Raw genomic sequence first — 26,699 nt, 5'->3', positions numbered from 1 at the left:
ATTAAGCACATTGCTAAGGAAACAAACAAGACAGCTGCATACACGACAGACTGGGTGAGGAAATTTCCAGGGGCTTGCATCACTGTAATGATGCGCTACAAACTATCAAACAAGTATGACAGTTTGTCTCCATGCCTCACAGACTTCCCAGGCAGCAGATGGGGACACGGTGAGGGAGTCACGAGAGACAGAAATAAAACCTGTTGTTACCAAAGTCGCAATTCATACAAGTCCTTTCTGAAAGAAGCCCTTAAATGTTCCCTTTCATCTTACACACAATTCATTTTGAGAGGAAGCTAAAATGTAGTTATTCAAGGTGAATCTGTATGAAATGGAAATGCCTTTGTTGCATCCCATTATGAAATAAATTACAGAGTAAGGAGACACTCTGGTCTTTGTAAGTGGGATATGACAAAAAATGTTTATTCCTGAGTGTGCTTACAATATAGGAAAATAAAGACAGTCATTTTGTCGATACCCACCACATGCTTGCTTCTTCACAGCTCTGAATTGACAATTTACAATATTCATATACAGCAATTTAAAGTTACTAAAACATCATTAAACATTATAAAATAAATGGGATAACTGCTACCAAAAATCCTCAAGCTGCAAATTTCTAATCCAAATAATTGCTCTGATTTCCTTCTGAGATTGTCCAATAATTACAATAAATCATATTGTATACAAAATAGCAAAAATCACAAATAAATTTTCAATATGTCACTCTTAATTTAAATAAATCTCCAAATACAAAAGAAACCTTCAGATTGGTAGCCAGGAGTGAAACCCTTCTCCAGGACATGATTGGCAGAGCTAGCACAGACTATTTGGTACAAGCTGATTACTCAGAGGCCACAATGACCTCAGACGAGAGATCCCTATAGAAAACATATACTACCCCAAAGCGCACCATGTATGCACCCACACTAGTGGGGCGATGTTACTGCAAACAGACAGCAGATAGACTGCAGTGGGGTGGGAGTGTGACAGCTCTACATCTGTAAAAAAAAAAAATTAAGAAAAAAGAAAGAAGCAAAACCCATATTTTGCACTGAACAGTAGTGCTGTTTCGGAGGCAGTAGGAGATACAGTATGTAGCTATTTAATTTCACATTGTAGTTCACATTAGGCAAATTGCAAGTGGATTGCATGCTCTATCTCCTGCTAGGAAGTTATAATAAAACAATAGTGAGTAGATATGAAATTATGAGTTCCTATAAAACAGCCTTTAGTTAGCCACAGCTATCTACGCAGCAAAGCACACACTAGCACGTTGGCAACTGTCACCTGATGCAAATGAACGTTAGTACATATTGCACAAACCCTGGTGTACTACGCAAGTGAAGTACGGACAGTACAAGGTGTGACGCATACATGATGATATCAGAAACATTGCTGGTTTGAAGTACGCTTTAAGTTGTGCAAGGCGGGCTTTAGAAACCGATGTTGCCTCGTGCCAGGCAGTAGCCTAGCCTGTTCTGGTTTCCGATGAAGGCCATCAGGCCGACGTAGGCCTCGATGAGGATGGGCTGATTCAGGACCACCACCCCGTTGGCCTTCCCCGGGACGGGTTTCCTCTCGTGCGCCGCCCGGGCCGCCTCGAACAGCTGCTCCTGGAAGTTTTTGAGCTGAGGGGGAAAAGGCGAGACGTTCTCTCAATCCAAACACCCAAACTCATACCCAAAGACCCTTTTCGCCTCAAGCATGGAATCCACACAATGGCAAAGGACTAGCGAGATAACATTTTTGTCTTCCCAGATGACTGGTTTCACGATCCAGGGGGATAAGAGTCCTCTCGTAGGATATGACCCGGTACGTGTGAAGCATTCCTGCTCTACAGGTAAGCTCAGAGGACCCTGGTAGGGCTGAAGTGGTGAGCCTGTGCAGAATCTGAGCTTGGACAAATACCCTGTCAGCTGGGGTATTTGGGGCTGCACGAAAGCTGAGCATGCTCAGAAATGTAAGCCAGAATTCACCACTGACATTACAGTGAACTGGCACACTGTTAGATTTCACCACTGACACTACAGTGAACTGACACTGTTAGATTTCACCACTGACATTACAGTGAACTGACAGTTAAATGTCAGCACTGACATTACAGTGAAGCGACTTAATTCCAAAAGCAACACTGTCATACTTTTATGCATTTGCCATTTTAATTTCAAGTACAGCTTTAAAACAAAGTGGGCTTTCTCCACATCATGACGTTGTGCTTACTGCTTTCGCATTGTACTGCTATTGAGCCAAATTAGCCATGGCATGCTTTTAAGAGGAGCGGCAGATGATGAAGCTGCCAAAACCTCATTAAAATGCCTCATAAACATTTCACACTAGAGCGCAGGTGGGCTTGGCTCCTATGTTTTCCACCAAGTTAGTATTCTTTAATCAAAATTACTGTTTGGGATCGAGGTTTAAATGGGATGTTATGTTTGTTTTGAATCTCACCACAAAAAAAAAAAAGAATCACAGCTCAGATGTCCCTGTTTCCAACAACCCAATTAGGTTTGCATGTACTAACCACTATCTTGTGATGTCACACTATTAAAGGGTAAATATGTTTTCACCCCTCACCTACTGAGAGACAGCTTCACCTTAGCTCACCTACTGATAGGTGAGGTGAAGCTGCCTCATTCACCTACTTTGAGTAGTAGGTTCTCAGATGACTGAAATTGACCCAATTGCCCCTCCCCCTCACTTGTCAATCACCACCCTCCACCCACCACCACTGTATAAACACTCATGTATGCACACACACATTCACCCATATTCACACACACACACACACACACACACAAGCATATACTGTATGCTGACAAGGTAATCGGTAATGATTGAGGACTTCTGATAATCCTTAATGATTCTCTGTGTAGCTTAACATTTTATAGGCAATTACTTTTTTATCAAGGTTATTTATTATCTTTTTAAAAATGTTTTAATCCTCTGTACTCTGTGTCTTATCCTGATTTCCCTGTAAAGTGACCTTGGGTGTCCTGAAATGTGCTTAATAAATGAAATGTATTATTGTCATTATTATTAGCCATCCATCCATCCATTATCTATACCCACTTATCCTGGGCAGGGTCGCAGGGGTGCTGGAGCCTATCTCAGTGTGCATTGGGCGAGAGGCAGGAATACACCCTGGACAGGCTGCCAAACTATGGCAGGGCACACACACCAAGGTCAAACACAGGTCAAACACAGTTGGCTGCGGTGTGGGCCAAGGTGGAAAGGTTAGACTTGGCAGTGCCCTCCTGCAATGATGTCCGGTTGAATGTGCGCCTGAGGTCGACCTGTGCAAACTGCACAGTTTGTGCAGCCCTCTGGCATAACATTGAAAAAACTCTGTCATAGCAAGTGTTTTAGTCCTGTAATAAGACTTAAAAGCTTAAAAGCTCTCAAGTAGAAAATTTTGCTTGTTTTAAGTTGAGTAAATGAGTAAAACTGTCTCACCTCATTGGCAATCTTATAAGATGTAAAAAATAGCATTAATTTTTGATATAACCATGAACATATATAGACAAAAATATATAAAGGAAGAAATGAAAAGAAAAAGTAATTTAATCTGTCCATTACTTAACTTTGAGTTTATTGTTATTTCAGAAAATCTATTGTATTTCGTATTTTCATTTGTTATACATTATTGAGTCGTTTCAAAAATATGAACCACATCCATCTAGTTGTTTTTAATATTGTGAGATGTCAGATTACACCACATAATAGGCTTTTTATGACTTAATCTGATCATCAGTTTATCGCAAATACTGTTTACAGATCCTCATTTCTCCACCCGTTACATGTTCTGGCAAGAGTCTTTTACTCCATTTCTCCATTTGGTAGTTTGTGTTCAGTAATGGCGGTGTGTTGAGTGGTGGAGGATAAACTGACTGTATGTACGTAAACCTCGCACAATGTTGATGGAGGCTGTCCGCGTACACTGCTTGAACCCACAAAACCCATCTGAGTGAAGCTACAAATTCTCACGCGCCTCATGCGATCGGAGATTGGCCATAAATTGTCACATTCTTTTCTCCCTAAATCCGCAGTCACAACAAACTAAGGCACTGCTAATTGCGCCACCAGGAAGCAACTACTGTTATGAATTACATTTAACATATTTCCTTTTTATGCAAGCTTATGAAATCACCCAGCCCCACGTATATAAATTTCTTTTTGGTTTCTGTGCCAGGCTACTAGTATTGGGAGAGAGAGAGAGAGAGAGAGAGAGAGAGAGAGAAATATAAAGTTAAAGAAAGAAAGTGAGAGTGAGAGAGAGAGAGAACGAAAACACCCATTACATATAAACTGCCTTAAATCTCTCACATTAAGTAAATGAGGTAAACACCGACAGTGCGCACAGCACAGGGGTTTTGGAAAAGAAACACAGCGACGGCCTAAAGTAGCCGATGTTCCGTTCACGTTTTCTGTACCGACCTCACAGAGTTCAGCAAACTTGTCGTCGATGGCCCTCACGGGGTGGTAGGTGAACGTGAAGTAGGGGTAGTCCACGGAGAAGGGGTTCCAGCGAGAGGAGAAGGCCGGCTCTCTCTGCCTGTCCCAGTACACGCGCAGTCCCTCTCCCTGTCTCCTGCGGAGCCAAAAGGAGCGAGCAGGCGGTGAATTTTCTGACTTGAACGTTCGCTGGCGTTCACTCCTTTCCACTAGCGGCCATTTCCCATTTCATGCTATCTCACTAATCAAACGCGACCTGAATTTACAGCGTACTACCCGCCATAATATTTCGTACATAATTACAGCCATTTTTACAGCAAACGTAGCTTTCCAGGCTCATAAAGGGAATACATAAAATGAAAAACCCTAAAAACAAAATAAATCAAGTGCTCTAAAGATGCAGTATGCACATAAAATCATTAAGTCGGACAGAAGTAGTATGTCTAAGTACAATTTAAGTTTCTGAACAGTTATAGGAAGACAACAATAACATTATTCATAAAAATTCAAAGAAGATTGATGTAAATACAGTATAACCAGAAAGAGTCAATACAGCATCTATTGACGGCATTTGTATACATTGCTTGATATTCAGCTTGTCTGGCTCCAAGGGATTTATATCCTTCTATAGAAATTGTAAACCTTTTGTTGCTGGATTAGGACCATTTCACAAGCCTACAACTGTGGGTCCATCATCCAATCACAGCTTTGGCATTCTTTCTTCTCACCACCAACTTAATTTTCATGTAAACACACTGTCATGTGACAATACATTTAAAAAATATATTGTGAATAAAAACAGACAAAACAGGTGCACTTGAATGAGAGCCTCGATATAAATATCTATCAGAGCCAGTTGGATAAACAGTACAGGGATTTCTTTTTTACATCTTATGGCCTGACTGAATCCACAGTCCAGGGGTCCCCGCCAGGGGTCCCCGCAATGCACAAATGCACACGGATAGCCTCATTCAAGGCGGGCGGAATACACCACACCTCATTCGCTCACTTGTGACTCCTGTGGCCAATCAGGTGCCTGTGATCTGGCTGAGTAAGCAGGCCCAGCTGCACGATCCTTTGGTGGCACAGTTGTGGCACCTATAGTACACTAAGCTGGCAGACTGCAGTGTAAAACAGAAGCAGCCAGCTACGCTACGTGCTCTCCAGAACTGATGTAGAGCTTTGCGAAGATTGAACAGACTCGTAGATACAATTGCCCATTCAAATTTTTGGTACAACCCTTCGCAAAGGGTCACACAGTTGAACATTTAAAATGGGCAGAATGAAGCTGAATACAGCACCGAGAAGAAAGTAGGCCTATGTGTGCATGGACAAAAGAGAGAGCAAAGCTAATTCAACAGGATCAGAACAGAGGTTTGTGTGAAAAATGTGTTTGCACTGCTCAAAGTGTTAACATCCACGCCTACAACAGACATTTCATTTTTAATCACCAGGGGCCAGGAAATGTCTGAGAAAAACAAAACTGAGCTTAGATTAGAAGCGTAAAAAGGGGACAAAATCTTGATTCATGAGGTACGTTTGCAGTCTAATGTGACTGCTGTGCTGTTTATGCATACCGTGAAATCAAGACAAGATAAAATGCCACATAAAGTGAAAATGACAAAACATATTTTTTAAAAAGCCTCTGACACGCCCTAGCTATAACATTTAAGAAACAGTAGCCTATGTAAAATTATGTAGCTGTATCTATTGTTAAAGTTGAGATAAATTGAATACCCTATGGGCAATATACAGTTTTGAGAAAATGGCTGTTAAAGGGACCTTTAAACGTTAGTAGCCAATGAATTCGAAGAGTTCTGCTTGTCTTTCGTCCATCCTCACAGTGACAGCAAAGGAAATATGGCTTTTTAAGGATATATGATTCAACCAGGTCAGTTTTAAAATCGTAGAGGCATTTAATCATAAAAGATGCTATCATAAGCTCATTTTATGCTTCGTGTTCTTGACGATGGTGTTATATTATCATATAAATTATCTATTTATAATGATTATTTACCTTTAGTTTGTTCATTTTATGAAACTATAGCAGTTATAGAGGCAAAATATCAAAAAATATCAAAATTGACTTATGGAACAAAAATCATTGTTTTTGGCGAAAAAGAAGAAAAAAACTGGACTGGAAGTAAAAAAAAAACCTGGACTGGAAAAAAAACTGGACTGGAAGAAAAAAAACCTGGACTGGAAGAAAAAAAAATTGGACTGGATGAAAAAAAAACCTGGACTGAAAAAAAAAACTAGACTGGAAGAAAAAAATACGAAGCCCCCAAAATACGAAGGTTTTTTTTTTTTTTTGAGCTACTTTTGCATTCCTTCGCAATGCTTTGCATTACCTCGCAGCGTTTGACATTCACAACAGTTACACGCAGGCTACCTTTCCTTGCAACTCTGGTAATTCATCTTGCCCTGGCTCGACAGCGTAGTGGCATGCGCCCTTTTGTAATGTCTTATGTTGATAAAAACAGAATGTCATCGCTTGCAGAGATTTGTTAACGTCGTTTTGTTAAGGGTGTTATTGGAAATGATACAACGGCTTCGCTCAATACTCGATTCTGATTGGTCCAAGGGTGGGCATTATTTCTCAGTAAAGGGACACCTCGGCCTTTTAACAGTTCTAAAATCAATGCGCTACAAATCCAGCATTGTAAAGCAGTTTAAACAGCAACATCTTTCGCTTTTGAATTGTTACATCCCCTCCCATTTTCAATGTCTAATTTCACAATTGATGGCAACATTGAATCACATTTCTAGTTACTGTCGCTAGCTTTATAACGCATCCCGCAAATCGGAATCGTCCCTTATTTGGACAATAGAATAGGCATTGCACATTTAACTCACGGCTACGGGATGCATTTTCATCCGTATTTTTGTGAACGATTGCATTTATAGTAACCACTGTTTTGAAGACAATTCAATAGTCAGCTAGCTAACTAGCTAGCTAGCCAGCCGGGACAGCAAGCATGCCATGAGACCATTCTGACCTAAAACCATGAATTTTAATATAGGCTAGATAACAAGTGAGTCTGAAGCTATTGTAGCGAGCTAATATTTCATCAGGAAGCTGCCCGTAGGCAGTTTGGAACTCAATAGGAACAAAAGTGGAAATAAGACAATTCGCTGCAGTGAACAGCAGAGAAGCCCCCCAGTACAGCACCGCTGGTTCGCTCAAGGTAACACATATAAAACTAAACTAAAAGCAACAAACACAATTCAGTTAGCGCAAGAACACATATTTAAACATGATAAATTCACTTTTTACACGTATTCACAATTTACAGTCCCACACAAACTTACCATAGTCCACACCCCGTGCATTCTGGGAGCTGCCGACGCAGCCTGCCGGAACAGCCCCCGGACGCCACACTATCATAAAGCTAGCTGGCATTCAAAACCCGCTTCAGAGGGTTTTCCAATAACGGGACAGCCCGTCATGGTTTATTCCTTAGATGTATGACGGGGGTGGTGATGCGGCCGAGGTCGCTTAACCAGCCCCGAAGTAGCCTACATTATTTTCCAATAACGGGACATCCCGGAGGGGTTCATTCCACTTATACAACGGGTTAGCCTACCAACAATGACTATACAGTTACTTTTATATTTATTGATTTTTATAGATTTAATCAGCTGAAAGTGAAATATTCTTCCGCGGGCGTTTGGGCATATTATTTTTCCATTGTCAAGCAAAACTTGAACGTTGGACCATCGTTATGCAAAAACTCTGGCTGGTAGTTCTATTTGCACCGTTGTTAAGCAAAAACCTCTGGTCGTTAATTCTATAAAAACAATGTTTCTATCAAGAAAAAATAGTTCCTTCTCGTTTTATACCATACAATTAATTTATACCATGTATACCATACATTTTTTGTCATTACATTATTTAATAAAACTGCATGAAACCATAAATCAATCAAATTCATCTCCCTAGCACTGTCTTGCTTTTTAAATGGTGTGGTCGCGCAGTGTAGACATAACGTCTTTCTAAGACCCTCCGAAACAGATTTTGAATGCCAGCTAGCTTTATGATAGGTTCGCCGTCATGAGGCAGCTGCTATGTGCCAGAGTTCCAGATACTCTCTCTCTGCCCGTGTAACGTTAGATAGAGGCTATGAGAACTCGAAATGGAGCTGACTTCCCCCCCCCCCGAATCCGAATAATAACGAGCACCTTCAGCTCGAAGAAATATCTGTTTCCGTGGCATTATTTGTGCTTTCCCGAATACAGTATTCAGATTCGGATAAATCCCTATCTGCTAGTAGATGGGCCTCCCTGACTTAAACGGGTGCATCTTAATGTGCCAGCGTGTCAGAACCCTATGCTTCACACGTAGACTTGTGTTCGGTGGGGTTAAAGGCAATTTCCAGTTTGCCCAGCATACTCTTTTTCTCTTTCTTTTGCCATCTTAGTTCAGTATGCAGTAATGAATAAGGCCCCCTGGGCACATATTTTTTTACAATATACTGAAACCTCAGTAGACTTTGAGCCTGACAGGATGAGAGAGCTCTTAAACCCACTGCATTCAACTAACTGAAATTACATTGGCACCCGTCCATTACATAGAAATTTCACACAATGCACTATTTTCAGTATGTCCATCAATCAGTGCTTAGTGCTCACCGTGCAGTTTTGAACCCTGTTGGCAAGGCACAAAAGTCTGCCGGTAACCCTGTGTGCCTTCCCATAATGCACCTGTGGGCGGATGGCTTGTTATAACTTTTAAAACCAGACTGTATTTTAATTGTTTCATGGTGGTCTCAGTGACATACTGTCGGTAGAGAAGCTGCTGGGTAATATGTTTTTTGTTTTTGTTTGTACTTTGTTTGCCATGCACATGACTTGAGTCAACAAGATGAATTGTTCAGATCCTAGGGGCTTGATTCAGTGATCCCTATAATTTATGAACTGGATCCACTAACAAGCCCCTCCAAAAGCCCACTCAGATTGCTCCAAAGAAGAAGAGATGAATTTGTGCTTTTACACACATGCATGTATAAACCAAGTGCACATACATGCACACATGTACACACAGGCACACACATAGTGAACAAAAATGTCTTATGGTTCCTTAATAAAAAATTTTATTTACAAGAGTCCTCACAACCCAAAAACAGCTGTCTCTCTCTTACAATTAATTTAAATGACAACCCATTAAAAACTGCTAGTAGCATTCATAATAAAACATTCAAATTTAACACATGGTATCAGCTACTAAAAAACTGCAGCTCTAGGGCAGGTCATGGACTATTTTTTCTCAATGCCAAACAATCTCGAATTTGAAGCAACAGGTTGAGTCATGAACAAAAGCTCTTTATTTCCAATCCAGGTCAATGAATCAATTCCGAGCAAGGGCCAAGTGTTCCCTGCTTTCTGGAACAGAAATACCCCCATACATGGCCAGGTTTCGACACACCCTATCCGCCAACTAAACATTCTAAACATCTACTCTCTTGGGGCTCATAAAGAAATAAAACTGTACAAGCATTGAAAAAGAAGTTTTAAGTGTTTTAGTCTATTAATAAGACTTCAAATCTTCGTCTTTCCTCTCAAGAATAAAATATTAGCGTGTTTTCAGTTACTGGTCGCTTTGACAAGTGAAATCTTCTTACCCCGTTGGCAAATCTTGAACAGTCAAACTGTCTCACCTCACTGACAATATTATTGACTTCAGCAAAAAAAGCAATTAAAATAAGACTTTAAGTCTAAATATACGACTAAAATACTTTTATCACTCACTATTTTGCTGATAGTGACTTATTTTTTTTCTTTTTTGCAGTATATGACAGCGTTGCCTTCTTTAGGTGGACCGAGACCATGCAATCTCTACGACCCTGTCCTTCTTACCTTTGCTGAGTGCCCTTATGGACTCTTAGGGCAAACGGCTCAACATGGCGTGTAAGAGCAATAAAGTCAGAGTGAGATTTTTTTTTCAGGTGTTGCGAGAGGCATGTAAGAGGATATGTGACTTTGCCATCATGTGTAAAATATGCGAGCGCGGCTCACTTTATCTTGCCACGAAGGTATGAGAAGATAGATTGTCAAGCAGAACAGACAGTTAACCGTATCCGCGGAAGAATGATCCTTGAGCTTTGGGTGATAGTCACTTCACTGGGGAACGCTCCTGAAGGGGAATGACCCCTCAGGTGACCAGCCATTAACATACTAAAATAACATTTCGGGGAAAGTAACACCCAGGCTAATTTATGGGATGAATTCGCTGGTATGGAGAACAGTTTGCTGGAAGTTTATCAGGCAACAGTAATTTAAGAGCTGGGATGAATAAAAACAAAACTATGCCATTTTCTGGCAAGTAATTTTTCACATATTCATGGTTCATTCCTGTCATTTATCATCACTGGCCATGCTTATCATTTCCTGAAAGAAAACATTTTTGGCATTAACGTGCACCACGTGCCAAGATTTTATTGGGGCTGCTGTGGTATTACAAAATCTTTATGGATACTTATGATTGAATATTGATGATCACTCAAACTAGAAACAGTGGGTAGATTTTCTGTGCAAGGATTGTTTAAAATGAACATATTATACTGATTTAGATTAATCCTTCTTTGAACTTTTTTCAATTGCTGAAGTTTAGTGCAAATGGTCACATTGCATATTATGTTTATCTCTCACTAGGTGTATACACTTATACTGGGGACTAAATCTCTATCAACAGCAGTCAAGAAACATTATTTGCCAAAGCTGTTGTCAAGATCAAACTCTGTTAGGACTAACATCCATGATATACTTCACAAACATGTACTGAGCAAATTAATTTTAACTTTTCTGAGGGACATGTTTAACTCCACTGTGTCCTACCAGGAACTTAATTATATTTGTTGCTCAAAATCCTCTGAAACACGATGAAAATGACACTGCATGATGTTGGAATTGAAGCTGGATTAAACCGACTCTTTTGTGAAATCATTTCCAACAGCCCTTAGTCCTCTGTCTTTGTCAAACCGCTGAGTGCATGATTGCTGCCTCTTCGGCACGTCACGAACAACAGCATTCCCTCTCCAGATGAATACGACACCTTGGGCTATGAAATAGCAGCTCATCTATATATCACTCCCCCACCCGGGGAAGGGCTGCGTTTATAATGCAATTCTTCGCTTCGCCGTTTACACAAATGCACTCAGCGCGACAATGGCCCCCGAACATCGGCGCGAGCCAAACGAAACAAAATGTCACGCCGAGGACAGGGCTGAAAAAATAACCTCCGACACACAAAAAAAACGAATCGTAGGACAGCTACCAGCTTTCAAAACTGATCTGCCATCCTCCCCCCACCCACCTCAAAAAAAAAGAGAGCGAGGTAGGAGGGGACTGTACACACTTCCTTTTGTCAGAGCGCAGAGCGATTCCCATTGTATCAAAACCCACAAAATTCCAAGCATAAGCTATCACAGCAAAGGAACCAGCCCGGACAGGCAGGCCAGAGCAGGGTTTTAAACACACCCTGAAAGCTCCGATGGTGTTTAGGGGGCCGGAGCTCAAGACTTTCACTCTCGGAGCGACGGAGGCAGAAAGACAGGGAGGAGGGAAATGAACCAGTAAATCGAAGAACCTGCATCATCTTTGCGTACTGTCACGGTGCTTGACAGTGTCATCCGCGGTGTGGAACAGAAATACACCCACGCATGGAAATGCCACCATGGTTGAAGTTTGCCGTTGGAGCCAACGCATTTGCCCCCTGAATCCCCTCCACCCCCTGCTTTGCCCCCCCCCCCATCTATCCCACCCTCAAAAACCATCCCACATAGCTCTGTCAGAAACAGAAAAAAAGACTGCTTCATGCTATTTTTAGTTAAGCTTTGGGGTGGAAAACAGAAATTCCTCTACCCTCCCTCAAAAGGCTGAGGATTTGTAAGTCAACACAGCAGATAAACATCAACAGCCTCCTTCAGCTGTCATGGCACATTGTCTGTGCGCCAATAAAAAAAATCTCCCGATTGCTCAATAGTGCCCGCTAGTCAACACCACAGCCCCCCCCCCTCCCCCGCCCCCCCAACACCCACCACCCACAACCCTCACCGCTAAGCAGGAACTCCTGTACTGCTGCGTCCCGTACATAAACACTGTGGAGGGGGTGATGTTGCGGGAACACATCAGGAAGAGAAGAGGAAAAATATATCTAGCGGGTGTGGCCCAGCACCGATGCGTCTGGGGACGGTCAGACTCCAGAATTTCTAAATGGATGAAAGGGAAGGTTCTCATGGTCAGTGACGTTACGGGGTGCTCTTGAAAATCGTGCGTTTCTCTCTCACGCGAAACAATACGGAATCATGTCACACATTTTAAAAGCCGAGGGCTCTTTTCCCTCCTTGTCGACGTTGAGGTTTGGTTAAGCAGCGTTAAGACAGAAATAGGTAGCATAGCATTCATAGCGCAATCCTCCTTTAAAAACAAAAACAAGATTAGGTTCCCACTTTCAGATGGTTTTAGAAAACCTGCTCAACTTGTTGCGGCGACTGTTTAATTGTTGTCGCACACTAACTGTAACTGTTGAAATGGACTGCCATGTAGCAAAACAGGTAAAACAAAAGAGGAGAAAAAAATTCCTCTGAAAAACTAGTTCTGCTAAGGCAGCTAAACGTTTAGCAAGTCCTCATATGAGCATTTGTGTAATCTTTGCACTTTACAAAGATATGTTTTTGATATTTTCATGGTTCAGAAGATATCAAGAGCAAATCTGTGAACACAAAAAAAGAAATAACACATCTTATCTACATCAACATGCTTCTCAATTAGCTTGGTTTGTGTACGACTGCACAACAGTTCAGGGAATATAACAGCATATAAAAAGAAGCGATCAAGGTTGCTGCCATTTAAAGGAAAAATCTCTTTCTTTTTTGCACCTTAACAAGCTTTAATGCTCTGTGGGGCGGACTGTGAGGCTTTGATGTGCGTTGAAGTACGGAGAAGGAGGTTGGGCAGCTCAGGATTGCGCCTGTGGCGGTAAGCCTCCAGCGCAGTCCCACGCGGCAAAGCAGGTGTGTTCACTGAATCACGCACCTCGCTGCCACCCACCCCCCCTCCCCGAACCCCCCCCGGTGTTCCATGTAACACACCTTTCACAAGAGTCATATACTGATCGCAATTTTCACTTCAACAGCACGAGAGCCTGCATTTTTATTTCTTATTACACAATTTCTTATCTTGGACGCATACCAATTACCAACTGTATACCAATCAGCCACAGCAGGAAAAAAGCCGGGCAACAATGATGTTGCCTAGCACAAACTGCATGAGATGTACAAATGGGAAACAGCCCCCTCTGCTGTTCATAAAGCAGCCGTTTCTTGTTGCAATAATGTCTTTTGAATGAAAACAACACTGTGTACCTGCAAAGCCTCGTTTTACAATTCACACTGCAACATTATGTTCATGTGTGACACCTCGGGGGGCACATTTTGACCTGAGACTGCAGCTCAACAGCCGCTCAAGCGTGCACTGGGTTAAATCTGAAAAACATCCTGACAGGATTATTAATGGCTGCTGGTTCAAACACACAGATGCACAAATGAAACAGGACTGTGAACTATATTCATCTTAGTTTGGTAGCAAATGGTATCCACTTCGCTGTTCTAAACCACAGAAAACTGCAGTGGCTTCGACTAGCTCAGTGACCACAATAACTGTCATTGGAGGGAATTCATTGTTCAAGGTTTAATGAACAGATTATTATCGACTAAATGAATCAAATGATGACATCACTGCCACTTGCAGTGGTGATTATAGTAAACCATGTGATGAAAGAGAAATAATCATTAAGGTTCAGTAATGTTCATGGCACAATCAACACACTGCAGCCTACTCAATTTCTTTGATATTTACCTAGGAGATGGATTGGAGATTGGAGGTTATTCCTGGTACTGACTGCTGAGGCAATTTACGGAGCACTTTGCTTGCCTCCATTTTGAGACATTTGACATGTTGATTCTATCACAATTTAATGAACATCTCTTCACACCTCACTTAGAGGAGATTCGTGAGGGATGTCTTCAAATATCTGCAACACGCAGTTTTCCCTAAAAAGAAGACATTTCAATAATGCGCTGTGCAGCTCAGTAATTACCATGTCTAGACGGTTTGCAGGAAAGATGTTTTCAGAAAACCAGATGAACGCTTATTATGCCACAATGACAGACGTAAGCCGTGAGAAACATTAGGGCGGAATCACAACAGTCATCCAACATTCCCCCAACGTTTGCAGAATGTCATGAGCAACGTGCTGGGATGTGAGCACGGCGCAATTCATTACGTGGGCCAGCGACGGCGCCCTGGAGTCACGCAGCATTGAGACAGACTGCTGCAAGCTCTGCCGTTAATTAATGGCGCACGACTTTCTCTACGGGGCTCCGAGACCAGAAGGACATTCGAGTGACACCCTCGAAGGCTTTTTCGGGATTCTCGACTGGAAGACGGAAGACAGTGAGGCGCCCACGTCTGAAAAAAAAAAAAACACGGCGAGCTATCGTTCGCGTTCGCGGGAAGCCAAGCCCGTCTTGCGCGGGTGAGTTAGCTGCCCGTCGACGTGGTCTTAGCCGCAACAGCATCCTGAGGACATTCCGCGAAAAGTACTCCGGCGTGCGTGGAACTGCGTTCCCTCCGTCACCCCTGACTAATCAGCCTTTCAGCAGAAACGGACCCTGACTCACTGCAGTATCTGGAAATGACTCATGCTCAGCGTGAGTGAGTGCGTAGAGAGGCAATTCAGGAGAGGAGGCATTCTGCGCCGTGGTACTGTAAGAAGGCCACAAGCACCATGTAAATATGTGTGCATACATGTGAATTCTGACGCAGGGTATGATCGGATTGCTCGTAAGCATTTTTCGACCCGGCTTTTTCCAGGACTAAGACAGACATAGTCATTGTTTTTTTATTTTATCACTTATTCATTATTGCAACAGAGTGATGGAAAAGAACAGTGTTATAAAAGGAGAACAACATCCGGTTCCTGATCATACAGACTGCCTAAGAATGACAACCTATATTGTACGACAGCGGTTCTCAACAGGGGGACCGGGGCCCAAAAGGGGACCTCGGGGAGTAGTCAGGGGGAAGGGACCCTAAGCGAGGGGCCTTGAGTATCCTAGAATATTTTCATGGGCATGGGGCCCCTGAGGGCAAAAAGTTTGAGAGCTGCTTCTGTACAACTTATACATGTCCGGTACTATGTGCTCCCATTTATGTGTGTCCATGTTCATATAACTACATATTTTCACCAGTCTTGTTATTTTAGTGTTTTATTTATTTATTTATTTATTTTTATCAACCTAAGGTTTCAATACTAAGGTTGAAAATTAATCTTATGACTAAATCTGGCACATTTCTAATAATGCAATGTGCCTGTTAAGTATCAATTCGATTTAACTACGCTGAAGGAACAATATGGAGCAAATGCAAAGCGGAAATCTCCATCTGTGATCTTTTCACAGAGTATCGCTTGCTATCCCTACATTCTAATTAATTTAATTTAAATTCTCTATGTTTCCTCGTGTGACAGGACCCACTCCCATTTCTGCATTTACAATCTAAGTCAGTTGCACGCAAACTACCCTTAGCTGCTAAGCCAGAGAGTGGAAGGATGATTTTGAAGACTTTTAATTTCTGTGCGAAGTAAAGATCACCATAGCCAAAAACAACAAATGCAGCACTTTCCAACATTCGCATTTCAGAAATCATGACTATTCTAAATTACAGGTGAAGAAACTGAAGCAGCTGTGCATTTGCACAGCACAAAGACGCCCATAAACAGAACACTTAAGAAGGCAGGACATCTCATATCCCTGCTCATTTCAACTCAGATTTGTCCTGCTGTGGTTAAGTAGACCGTGCCTCCTGTCAGCATTAAACAGTGAGAAATATAACAGAGTTTGACCTGAATACGCTTGCGAAGACAAAAGCGAAAAAAGCAGCTTTCCTATTCTCACACTTTTTATTATGTTTGTTGTAAGTTTGTGGACTTCAACAGTGTTATGCATTGTTGTGTCTAGCACCGCAAGATGATCACAATAAGTCACCAAAAATGGTCGCTCTCGTCTTTTTAGGGGCAGCTGGATTGGTGTGCACATGTCTCATCAACAACCAGGGGTCTGTATCACGAAGCAGGATTATTGAGTTGGATAACTGCACTGAGTAAAATCCAGAATCCTCCAACATCTGGAACATGGACAGAAATAAAAATAGCCGTGCCAGGTTTTTCTCAGTGCAGTTGTCCAGCTAACTGAGTAGCCCTGCTTTGTGATACAGACCCAAACTAGGCCAGATCCTATAGGTAAAAGTCAACACCTTCTCACTTCAGCAGAATGGGTATTTAGAAAGCACAGAGAAACATTGACACCACGTGGCAAGGCAACAACAGTAACTCTAAATTATTCATCCACTCAACTACTGCCTTCTTACACAGGTGATTAACAACCAAACAAGACTCTAAAGAGTGAATATGCATGGGATGGTATTAACTTACTGCACCTGTGTAAATTAAATATTGCTTTGTCCTTGTGCTCCCGAATACTTTCACTTCTAAAAGAACCCTAATATTTTCTTTTTTTTATAGAGCAACTTGGGAGGAATACTGGTGTAGAATTTGCTTAATACATGCACATAAGCACTGTGGTTCATTTTATTATGTATCAACTTCAAGAAAGCATAAATTACAAAATCTCCAAATAGACAAATGACATGAGAAATGATAACTAAGCTAAGATGAAACACAGAACTTCCTTTCTGAAAACTGCCCTGTGTGCTGATGCAGTGGGATGAATTAACCTTGAATGAAACTGAAATAAGTCATATAGTAAGATGAAGGGAAACTGGAAAATGAACTCTGATAGCTTGGGAGCTGGCCTAGAAGCTTTGCCTTCAGACAAACTTCTTTTAAGCAGGCTGAACGTGTAGGCTATGTAGCACTCAAGGGTGGTTTTCAGAGACGTTTTATTTATAATTGAATGTAATGCGGGGAGATAAAACCTCCATTGGAGGAGGCTTTCTTCCCTCTCAGAACGCTTCACGGTGCATTACGTTTTATTCATCAAATTAGTTTTACTTGGTTTGGGGTCCCCTGCGCCATCTTTAAAGGTTCGGATAAAAGGACTACATCAATTCCCGCTACTAATCAGTCGTACCAGAGCACAAGCACCGCTGCTATTTTAGCGACAGCCCCCCTGTAGGAGCTTTCCGCCGTCTCCCGACAGAATCCTTGGAATTGTTCTCTCTCCCCGCCAACCAATTTTGTGGGCATCATTACCTGAAACCTCCAAATAGCATCTGCAGATCTTTTTTTTCCAGCGAAAGGTTCATTACGTACATTCACTGGTCACGGTGTTTGCCGGGTGTATTGGTTCTGTATGTGTAGGTGATATTACACCCTCAAAACAGAAGCGTTAAAAACAAAACGTTAGCCTACGAGTCATTTTTTAACACGCCTCCATGTCTAGTTAAGGCAACATTTTAATCGTAATAACACAAAAATAAGAACAGAAAAAAGTCTGTTGGAGATTAACACACACTTTTTGAGAGTGTACATTTGGGAAAAACAAAATTTGCCTATATTTTAAAATTCATTCTTCAAAAGTAATCGGCACACTTCAAACGCCGCATTTCTATTGAAATTCGTGCAAGAAATGTACTCATTTACCGAAGCTCATTAGGAACACTTCTCATGACCTCCCTGACAAACCAACAATTGAGACTTCAGCAGTTGTTCTTATCTGTATCTGTAGTTGCCTTTGATTTGAACCTGCTTCTAGTTACTCCGTGCTTACATCGGTATTCAACAGATACACAGTGGGGGCTTGATGGATTTCTTTTCTCTTTTTTTTCTTGATTTGTTTGTACTCCATATCATACTTGAACTGTACGGAGTTAAATTGATTTATGCAGCCTAAAACATTAGCTAAAATTACTTAGCTTACCAGCTAACCAGTTTATTACTTCACAAGCTTCATACACACACCAAAGGATAAACTAAATAAAAATGCTGGAATATTATTGAAACATAAAAAATTCACCAGGCAGTTCACTGTATTTTTGACCCTCATGGGTGTTCTTATTTTGAATGTAACGTCTTATTTTACATGGCAACAAAAACAGTGAATCCTACGACCTATATCCTTTGCCAGCAGTCATACCGTCATATACCCGTTCCTACCAAACTGCTGCTGCTAAGCAGGGCTGGGCCAGGTCAGTACTAGGGAAAGTTATTACAGAACGTGATTTTGGTGGGCCAGTAGAGGGCAGTGTTTCTTCTGAACCAAACAAACCCCAATGCCCCCAGTCAGTGATGAGGGCTCTGTGCTGTCTTTTGGATGAGATGTTAAACAGAGACACTTGCCAATCACCCTGTGACATTATTTTTTTCCTTTTTGTTCAGGCCAACTTAAATGAATAAGGATTACTAGTAACATATTAAATTGTTTTTGCACCTGGTAGTGATTATGAGGCTATCCATCTGATGAAGGCCTCTGTGAATTCTGTACGTACATACAAAAATCTTACACACACAAGCGCACAAACACATGCTAGCACATACATGCACGCACCCACGCATGCACGCACGCACACACACACACACACATACACACACACACACATACGCACGCATGCACACACACACCTAAGTTTGCGAGTAAATCATTCTACCAGGTAAAAGCATGCAAGGACACGGTGCAAACCCGCTGGCCTCGTTGTAATGTGTGAAGTAACAGTGCTGTCCACAGCACCTCAGCTCACTGAAACAAAGACAACAGGAAGCTCAGAAGAGGGCCTTGAGCACCAGGCCCCAGCGACGGCGGTACTCACGACAGCAGCGATCTCGGCGGGAAGCTGAAGCCCCCGTGAACGATGCGATCCACGTAATTGAGCGGGATCTTCTGGATCTGCTCGCACTGCAGCATCATGAAGTCGTACTTGCAGATGAGCAGAGTGTTCTCTGTGATCAGCACCACCCGCTCGCGCTCGTTGTTCCAGTGGTCCAGCCTGCGGAGGCACAGTCTGCATCAGCGTTCCGCCATAACTGCCACCAAACCGGCTAACAACAACCCCCGCTTACAATGACACCTGGATGGCGAAGTGAGGATGACTTTGCCACAGAATCTCAGCAATACTGTGAGGACACTATGTATTTACTGGGCTCCGCTCTGACACAAATCCATGCACAGACTAATGTGAGAAAGCGAAACACATATAAATGCTGGTTTTTTAAGTAAGAGAAGCATTATTGACACCATGTGGAAAGGCAACAACAGTAATTCTATTTTATTTATTACTATTTTTTTCAGAATCTGGAATATAATGATATGATATCCACTTAATTTATTAAATGTTAAGGAATTTCGTTTGACTGCATTAAATCTAATTTCATTCATTAAAAATACATATTTTAATGATTTTTGTTCAGGGACATGCAATTTTTCAACAGTTTTGCATGTGTTCTACAGCCCTCATGCAAACACAGCATGATAGAACTTCCCCAGTTATTATTAATAAAGTTGAAACCCATGATTCCATAGTTACTGCTAGCATCTTACATCAGAAAAGCAAATATGCCTTGACCTTGTATTGAACGACTAAGTCGTCATATTTTTTAAACCATTTCAGAAGTTTATTTATTTATGTATTTATTTATATATTTAACTGAAATCAATGGAACGGTTGACGAAAGCTGCCTTCAGCAGGGTGGAAAATATCTGTTCTGAATCTTTCAGGCAGGGATACTATAAAACTTATTTACCCCTGCATTTACACCCAGCCCTGTTTAATTAAACACTCTCACTGTAGTGCTCCACCCTCTGGTATTTGTCTAACACTAACTTACTTCTCAGCCTATACAAACCTAGGTGGGGCTGGAATGAACTTAATCAAGAGCTTGTGAGGTAACAAAGTTCAGATAGTCCCTACAAGGAATGCTCACATGAATCTTCACCTTTCTTGTATTACAGTTTATAGCTCTGAACTAATGGCTCAGTGAATTACAAGTAAAAGTGGTGTGATCCTTTTGACTTCATTCTATGCTTAGGTTCTAATGCATAAGCTACGACTCACAAGTTGTACCTTATGCATTATAAAACAAATAACTGTACACTGGTCTTCACACAGGAAGCAGTGTAGGCAGTATATCCTGGTGACACACATCTAAACTAGTTTTCACTGGAAAGTCATTTTAATTCAGACAAAAAGAAGGTATACATATTTCCCTGTGGTCACATCAGCACGCACCCAAATACTATTAGCCATTTTTACCAATTAACCAACTTTGAATATAGTGACAATACATTCAGAATAAATTACTTTATGTAACTTTAAATTATATAACAATAAATTATTAGAAATTGACAGTTGTAAATTTGAGAAGTGGAATATTCCATGGTTATTTAATCTAAGAACACCCATGATGTAGGAAAAACATATCTAGGGGGGAAAAAAACTGCATTTCAACAGACAGCAGGAAATAAAGCCATTAAGACTGACATTGTGAGACAGTGTATGACAAAGTACTCATCATGCCCCCCTACTCCGCTGTTTCAAGTGCTAGGTAAGACATAATTTTCAGCTACCTGATAACTGCAGAAATATTGCTCTCGATTGTTATATATAATTCCACAATTCTCAAGTATTCAGAGTGCATGGTAGTATGTAAATATCGTCAAATATGTACATGCTGTGAGAGCTTCAAAATTTCAAGTATTGCCTTTGGCAATCTTCATACAAAATACATGCAAGTCTCCCCAGGTCCCCAATGTTGCACTAACAAAAAGAAGAATCCACCAAGTTTATTACTAACGCATAAGCCATCGTGCATTAGAATGACTTTTTGAAATCAAAGCAAAAACATGCATTTTGAAAACTCCCGGAACCCCACGGCCTCACTTAATGTTTCAAACCCATTGCTGCGCAGACATGCACAGTCTTAAGACAACCCCAGGTTATAAAAATTAACTTGTTGCGGGATACACAGAGACACATGACGCATTCACATTTGATGAAAAAGGGAATGTGGCTTTCCTATCTGTGCCCAAGTCCTTTAATCCTACCGGTAATGAGTGGCCTAATTCAGGGCTGCCCAACCCTGCTCCTAGAGATATGATGTCCTTTAGGTTTTCACTCCTACCCTAACACCTCATTCAACAGCTAGAGATCTTGTTGGGCTGCTAATTAATAGACCAAATTAGGGCTGGAGTGAAAACCTACAGGATGGTATATCTCCAGGAACAGGGTTGGGCAGCCCTGATCTAAGCGATGCTAATTGATTAATTGATGCCTTTAGGGCCTGTATCCATACATGTGCTGTTGGTGTCCCTGTGCCCTGCCTGCTTGCACACCGCTAATAAATGTTTGGATGGATGGATATGCTCTCAGTTGGTGGTGTCTTTATTCATGGATTAGCAACCCGAGAGCACGTCGTCTGCTCCGAGTCAAGGCCTTGACAGCTGCAATAAGCCTGCAGGCCTCACTAAGCAACCACAATAGGTTGAATGGCCAGGTTGAACTACCTGTGACAGGGCCAACAGAATGAGTTAACCTTGACTGAGCAGGAGGGCCTCAGGGACAGACGTGTCAGAAGAAGGCACTGGCTGCAGGAGAGGCAGCGCATAGGGGGACATGGTACCACAGGCTTGTGGGTCTCGCAGGGCTCAGAATCATGTGACCTTCCCTACACAGACAGCCGATACTCGGGGCAACCTGGGTAGGTCGTTCAGTATCTGAGGCTGCTGCGACCAACGCGTAATGACCACAGGCCTGCAGATGACCACTTCCGTGCTATGTACTAAATACAGCAAACTCTAATCAGCTCTAAATGCCGCGCATCCAAAACAGCCCATTTGAGCTGTACTGCCACATTTCACATCGCTTCGGCGAGGCAAAGTTCAAGAGTGGCGGCGAATGACTGCAGGGCTGCGGGTTCATTTCCCAGTGGGAGACTGTGGCGCCCCAAAAAAAAAGAGAGTGGAGACAAGAGTGTGAAAACAGAGAAGACGAAAAATACGCCTCTGGAATTGAATTGGTTCCATTTGTTTTGACTGAACCAAAGCTCCAGCATCACCATTCAGGCTATTAATTCACTGACAGTCAGGAAGCATTTAGTCACCAGATCCTTTCACTCCAAAAGGCAGAGTTTAAATGCATAACTGCATGGCAGCGGTGGGTGATGCTCTGTGCGTGGGACAGAGCTGAAAAACAAAATATATTATTAATCATCACATCACGAGGCCCTTAAGCTGTTTCTTGAAAGCCTGCCTCAAACTGATAGGAGCTGACAGCTCTGAGTGCATTTGGTAAATGTCCTCCGGTCATATCATTTTGCTCTCTGTTTATTTCAGCTTAATTATTTCCCACACATTTACAGAGCACAGCGCAGCACAATGGACACAGATTGTCTGCAAGTTCCTAGCATGGACGGATTAGTTATCAAAGATAGCATTTACTATTTTGATTTTCATTGCTATCCATGTAAATTCATTTTCAGGATAAAGAGTGCTCTGTAGCTCTCTGAACAGAGTCCAAGCAATCAGTGGTGTCTAACCATTGAAATGGTAGCGTCTCCAGAATTTACATACATTGCAATGGAATATGTATCTCTGTACCTGGGATTTAATCCAAAGGACAGTACTATTTTACAGGACATAACTCAGAATTCTCACCTAATGGGAACTCCTAATGATTCTGGAACCAGAGGAGGATCATAGCCCAAGAATGCGGCAGAACACCCACTGTGCTAGCTTTAGCCTTACTGCAAGCCATGTGACAAGTAAGCAATCAAAAGACGGTATGCACTTGTACTCTACTGTGATTTAAAGGGGCAAGCCTTTAGCAGCAGCTCTACACTCCTTGTGGTTTAAAGACTCATAACTCTAGGTTTTTATTCAGGTAGGGATGGATCTAGAAATTATTTGTGCAGGGGAAATTATGAGAAAGGGACCCCCTGTGTGCACGCAAACACACACAGCTCTAGGGGCCCCCTGGACCTGCAAGTGCCCGGGAAAGCCTTCCCTGTTGTACCCCATAGCTCCGCCCCTGTATTCAGGTTCAACTTAGGCGACACGTACTTTACACCCTCTACCCAAACCACTGACCACACATGTGTTCAAAGGAAGTCACTGCTCCTCGTGATAACAAGCAATATCTCAAAAGTTAACAGTCCAGCCAAGGAGGTTTATAACATTATACACCCTAACCTGACTGATGAAATACAACTAATCAATACCACTCTGCCACCAGATAAACTCTGCTTACATCATTTCTCTGTTTTGCTAGCCATCATGTGTATGTTTAGAATGCTGGTGCACCCCTGTAGCTGGTGAACTGAAAAGCCAAGTGGTTCTTGGCAGCACCACCCCCCCCCCCCACCCCCCCCCACATACCCAATCACATCCATATAGCATCTAAAGAAGACTGTTTTCAAACCTTGTCCTTCATTATCATAACAAAAAGTGATGACAAAGGCCAACAGACACAACACTGTGCCTGTTGTCTGCTTTCACATCAAGCCTTTTGATGTCACGTGTGTGGTGTGCGACCTCTCCAGTGAAGGAAAGGGGGGGAAAAAACAGAAAACTCACTCGGCCAGAAGCCAGACGCTCAGAACATTGCCGTTTTCTTCCTGATCGGACAGACGTTTCAGATCTTCTATGGCGTGATCCAAAGTTCCTGGCTGTGGAGGGGAAGAAGCTTTCAGTCTAGCATTAAGAAGGTTTCAGCATGCACATTATTTTTAATTAAGCATGTCCTGGAAGTTGCCAAGATGGCGTTGGCCTAAAATCATGTTTGGTTGCACTGTCTCAGATTTAAACCAGAGTGACGTGGGGTCACTTTTTTTCTTTCTTGAAGAAGGGGAGGTGAGGAAAAACTCTGGTAATGTCCTAGTTTTCTACATCACCGCCCAACAGCTGTCAGAAGAGCTGTAATTACACAGAACGCTTTTTGATGTCCTGTTAGCACTACACCGGGTCGGCCTTGGTGCCAGGGACATTACCGTCTTTACCGTGACAGTTTTAATGCTCGTTCTGCTTTTCTTTCAGGGCGCATTTTCACGCGTTCCTGCATTAACACGACTTCCTTCAGAAACGCTTCCTCGTCTGCAACGGAGCTGATGTCACATCAAGATTAAGTATCCCCCTGCTGATGTCATTCGGCAGTTCTGTCATTACGGCTCTCTGCAGACATATAAATTTGCTCAAATTCAACTGACAGCAGAGTGATATGTCAATAAATTACAGGATGGACTAATTAAGTTAGTGTCACAGTGTTGCAGCAAAGTGGCTCTCTTGGAGGCTGATTAAGCACAATCATATTTACTGCAGGCATGAGGCCAAGCGATGAGGTATTTAATCTTGACTGTCTTACTACAGCTTAAAAACAGAAATGTCTTCTGAGTTACCACACAACATTAAATTACTCCGAGCTACAAGACTGAATAGGATCATTTTTACTACCGTGTACAATTCATGCTGCTGAACACATGGTTGAAAGCATAGTCCCGTGTGACTAGTCCCATATGAAAACGTAGTCATAGGATAGTTATAGTGTACACAGGGATGAACATTTAATATTTTATATAATATATTTATATATTACTTGCTACCTTATATATTTTGTTTTCTGTAATTCAAGCATGGCTAAAATTCAGCTGAGGCAATGACTGAACACTTCTGTACAAGCTACTGGTAGGATTTCTATGACAACACTATGACAGGTTAGTTTTAGTATTTACTTTTGTTTGCGACACTAATTGTGGTTTGTTTGGTTAACCACACTTGCTGACTATTAAGGGGCCTTTTGTGCCTGATGTGCATTATTTAAGCTGATACTGTGCCAGAAATCCCACCTGCTGGCTTATTTTTATATCAAAAACGATGACTTGGAAAGGCAGTCTGATGTGAGCGGCATTACCCGGAGCACAAAGTATCTCCTGAGCTTGAACTGGTCGAGTGTAGTTTTCCATCGGTTGCCTCCGGCCTCAGGACCGGGCGCAGACGGCGGCGGCACCTTCTCTGCTGGCTTGGACGGCTCACCGACAGGCTCCTCCTGTGTGAGAGGCAGCTGAGCTGCACTCTGTGGCTCGGGGTCAGAGGACTCCGCGCTTTGCTCTGCCAGCTCCACTGCCTTGAATGCACCGTCTTCTCCCTCGGACATCCTGCTCTGAGATATTTCACCAGGAAAAAATGCTAAATTATTCAGATCTATAATTATTAGACTTTGCAAATATCTAATTTCAGTATGATTTTTATTTTCTGTAACATCTTTACAAGTACCATAAAATTAGCACTGTCAGACTCCACTGTCAGAGACCATTTTGAAAAAAAAAAGTTACTTAACTTGGGTTATTCCCTGTTCAAAGGCTTACAAAATGACAGTTCCTTCTCTAAATAACTATTAAACAATGAGTCAATACTTTTGTATGTATAAGCTATATATAAATAGTATAATTTTGAATCTTAGTTTTGAAAAATGTTACAATGACCAATGAAACAAAATTAATACTTAGGCTAGAACTATGGTGAAGATATGACAGCACGCGCAACTGCAGCAGCCCCAAACGCTGCTCGATGCTCCAAAAATCAAGCTCTGTTTTGCCAGTAGATTTCCGCATGAACTGGAAGACCTCTGTGATCGCAATGTTTTTTGTATTTTATATGTCGTATTGTAATCTAACAGTATTTGCGTACTAATAATTTTACAACGACCTGGGGCAAAACCTGCGAATTTCCGTGTTTCACTGCTGTTCGAAGATATACATTATTGGGCTACACTTCCATGGAAAATAAAAAGAACATTATTAGCCTGACAACCGTGACGAAGGCTAGAGAAGTAATATGATCGGCATCCTGTTACTCAGCCTTGAAGGTGCAAGTTTGGAACTGCACCTTATTCTAAAAACTAGAAAACGTATGTTATTAAATGTCAATGCATCAACAGGACTGCTCTCTTAGTGACTTGAAATTTCCGCAAGTTCCGGGGTACTCATAAAATGAAACTCAGCATTTGGAACCAACCACAAAGAACAAGGAAATTCCATAAAGTTGCTCAAAAATCCAATCTATAGTTGCCTCGTTGATAACTCATCCTCCAAATGTAAAAAAAATACTTACCAGTATGTTTATGATTTTACAAATCGAACGAACGCAGACAGTCTTCAAGAGGCGGCAGGTGGATGAAGCACGTGATTCGCTTCGAAGTAGTTTCCATCCTGTGCAGTTTGTTTAGTGGGTGCGTTGGCATACCAT

The 26,699-nt window shown here is 41.9% G+C and overlaps 1 protein-coding gene across 1 annotated transcript; it reads right to left on the bottom strand.

Moving 5' to 3' along the window:
* Positions 1–394: 394 nt before the first annotated feature.
* On the bottom strand, positions 395–26,699 carry tprg1 (tumor protein p63 regulated 1). Its single transcript, XM_064330763.1, has 6 exons — positions 26,565–26,699; positions 25,366–25,614; positions 24,036–24,127; positions 19,279–19,455; positions 4,438–4,591; positions 395–1,631 (listed from the first exon to the last, which is right to left on the bottom strand). Exons 2-6 carry the CDS (start codon positions 25,606–25,608, stop codon positions 1,437–1,439), a joined length of 861 nt encoding a protein of 286 aa, XP_064186833.1. The 5' UTR covers positions 25,609–25,614; positions 26,565–26,699; the 3' UTR covers positions 395–1,436.

This window comes from Anguilla rostrata, chromosome 4 (genome assembly GCF_018555375.3).
Source record: "Anguilla rostrata isolate EN2019 chromosome 4, ASM1855537v3, whole genome shotgun sequence".
Classification (NCBI taxonomy): domain Eukaryota; kingdom Metazoa; phylum Chordata; class Actinopteri; order Anguilliformes; family Anguillidae; genus Anguilla; species Anguilla rostrata.
Note: the sequence above shows the minus strand (reverse complement) of the source record. Positions and strands in the feature narration are given on the sequence as shown.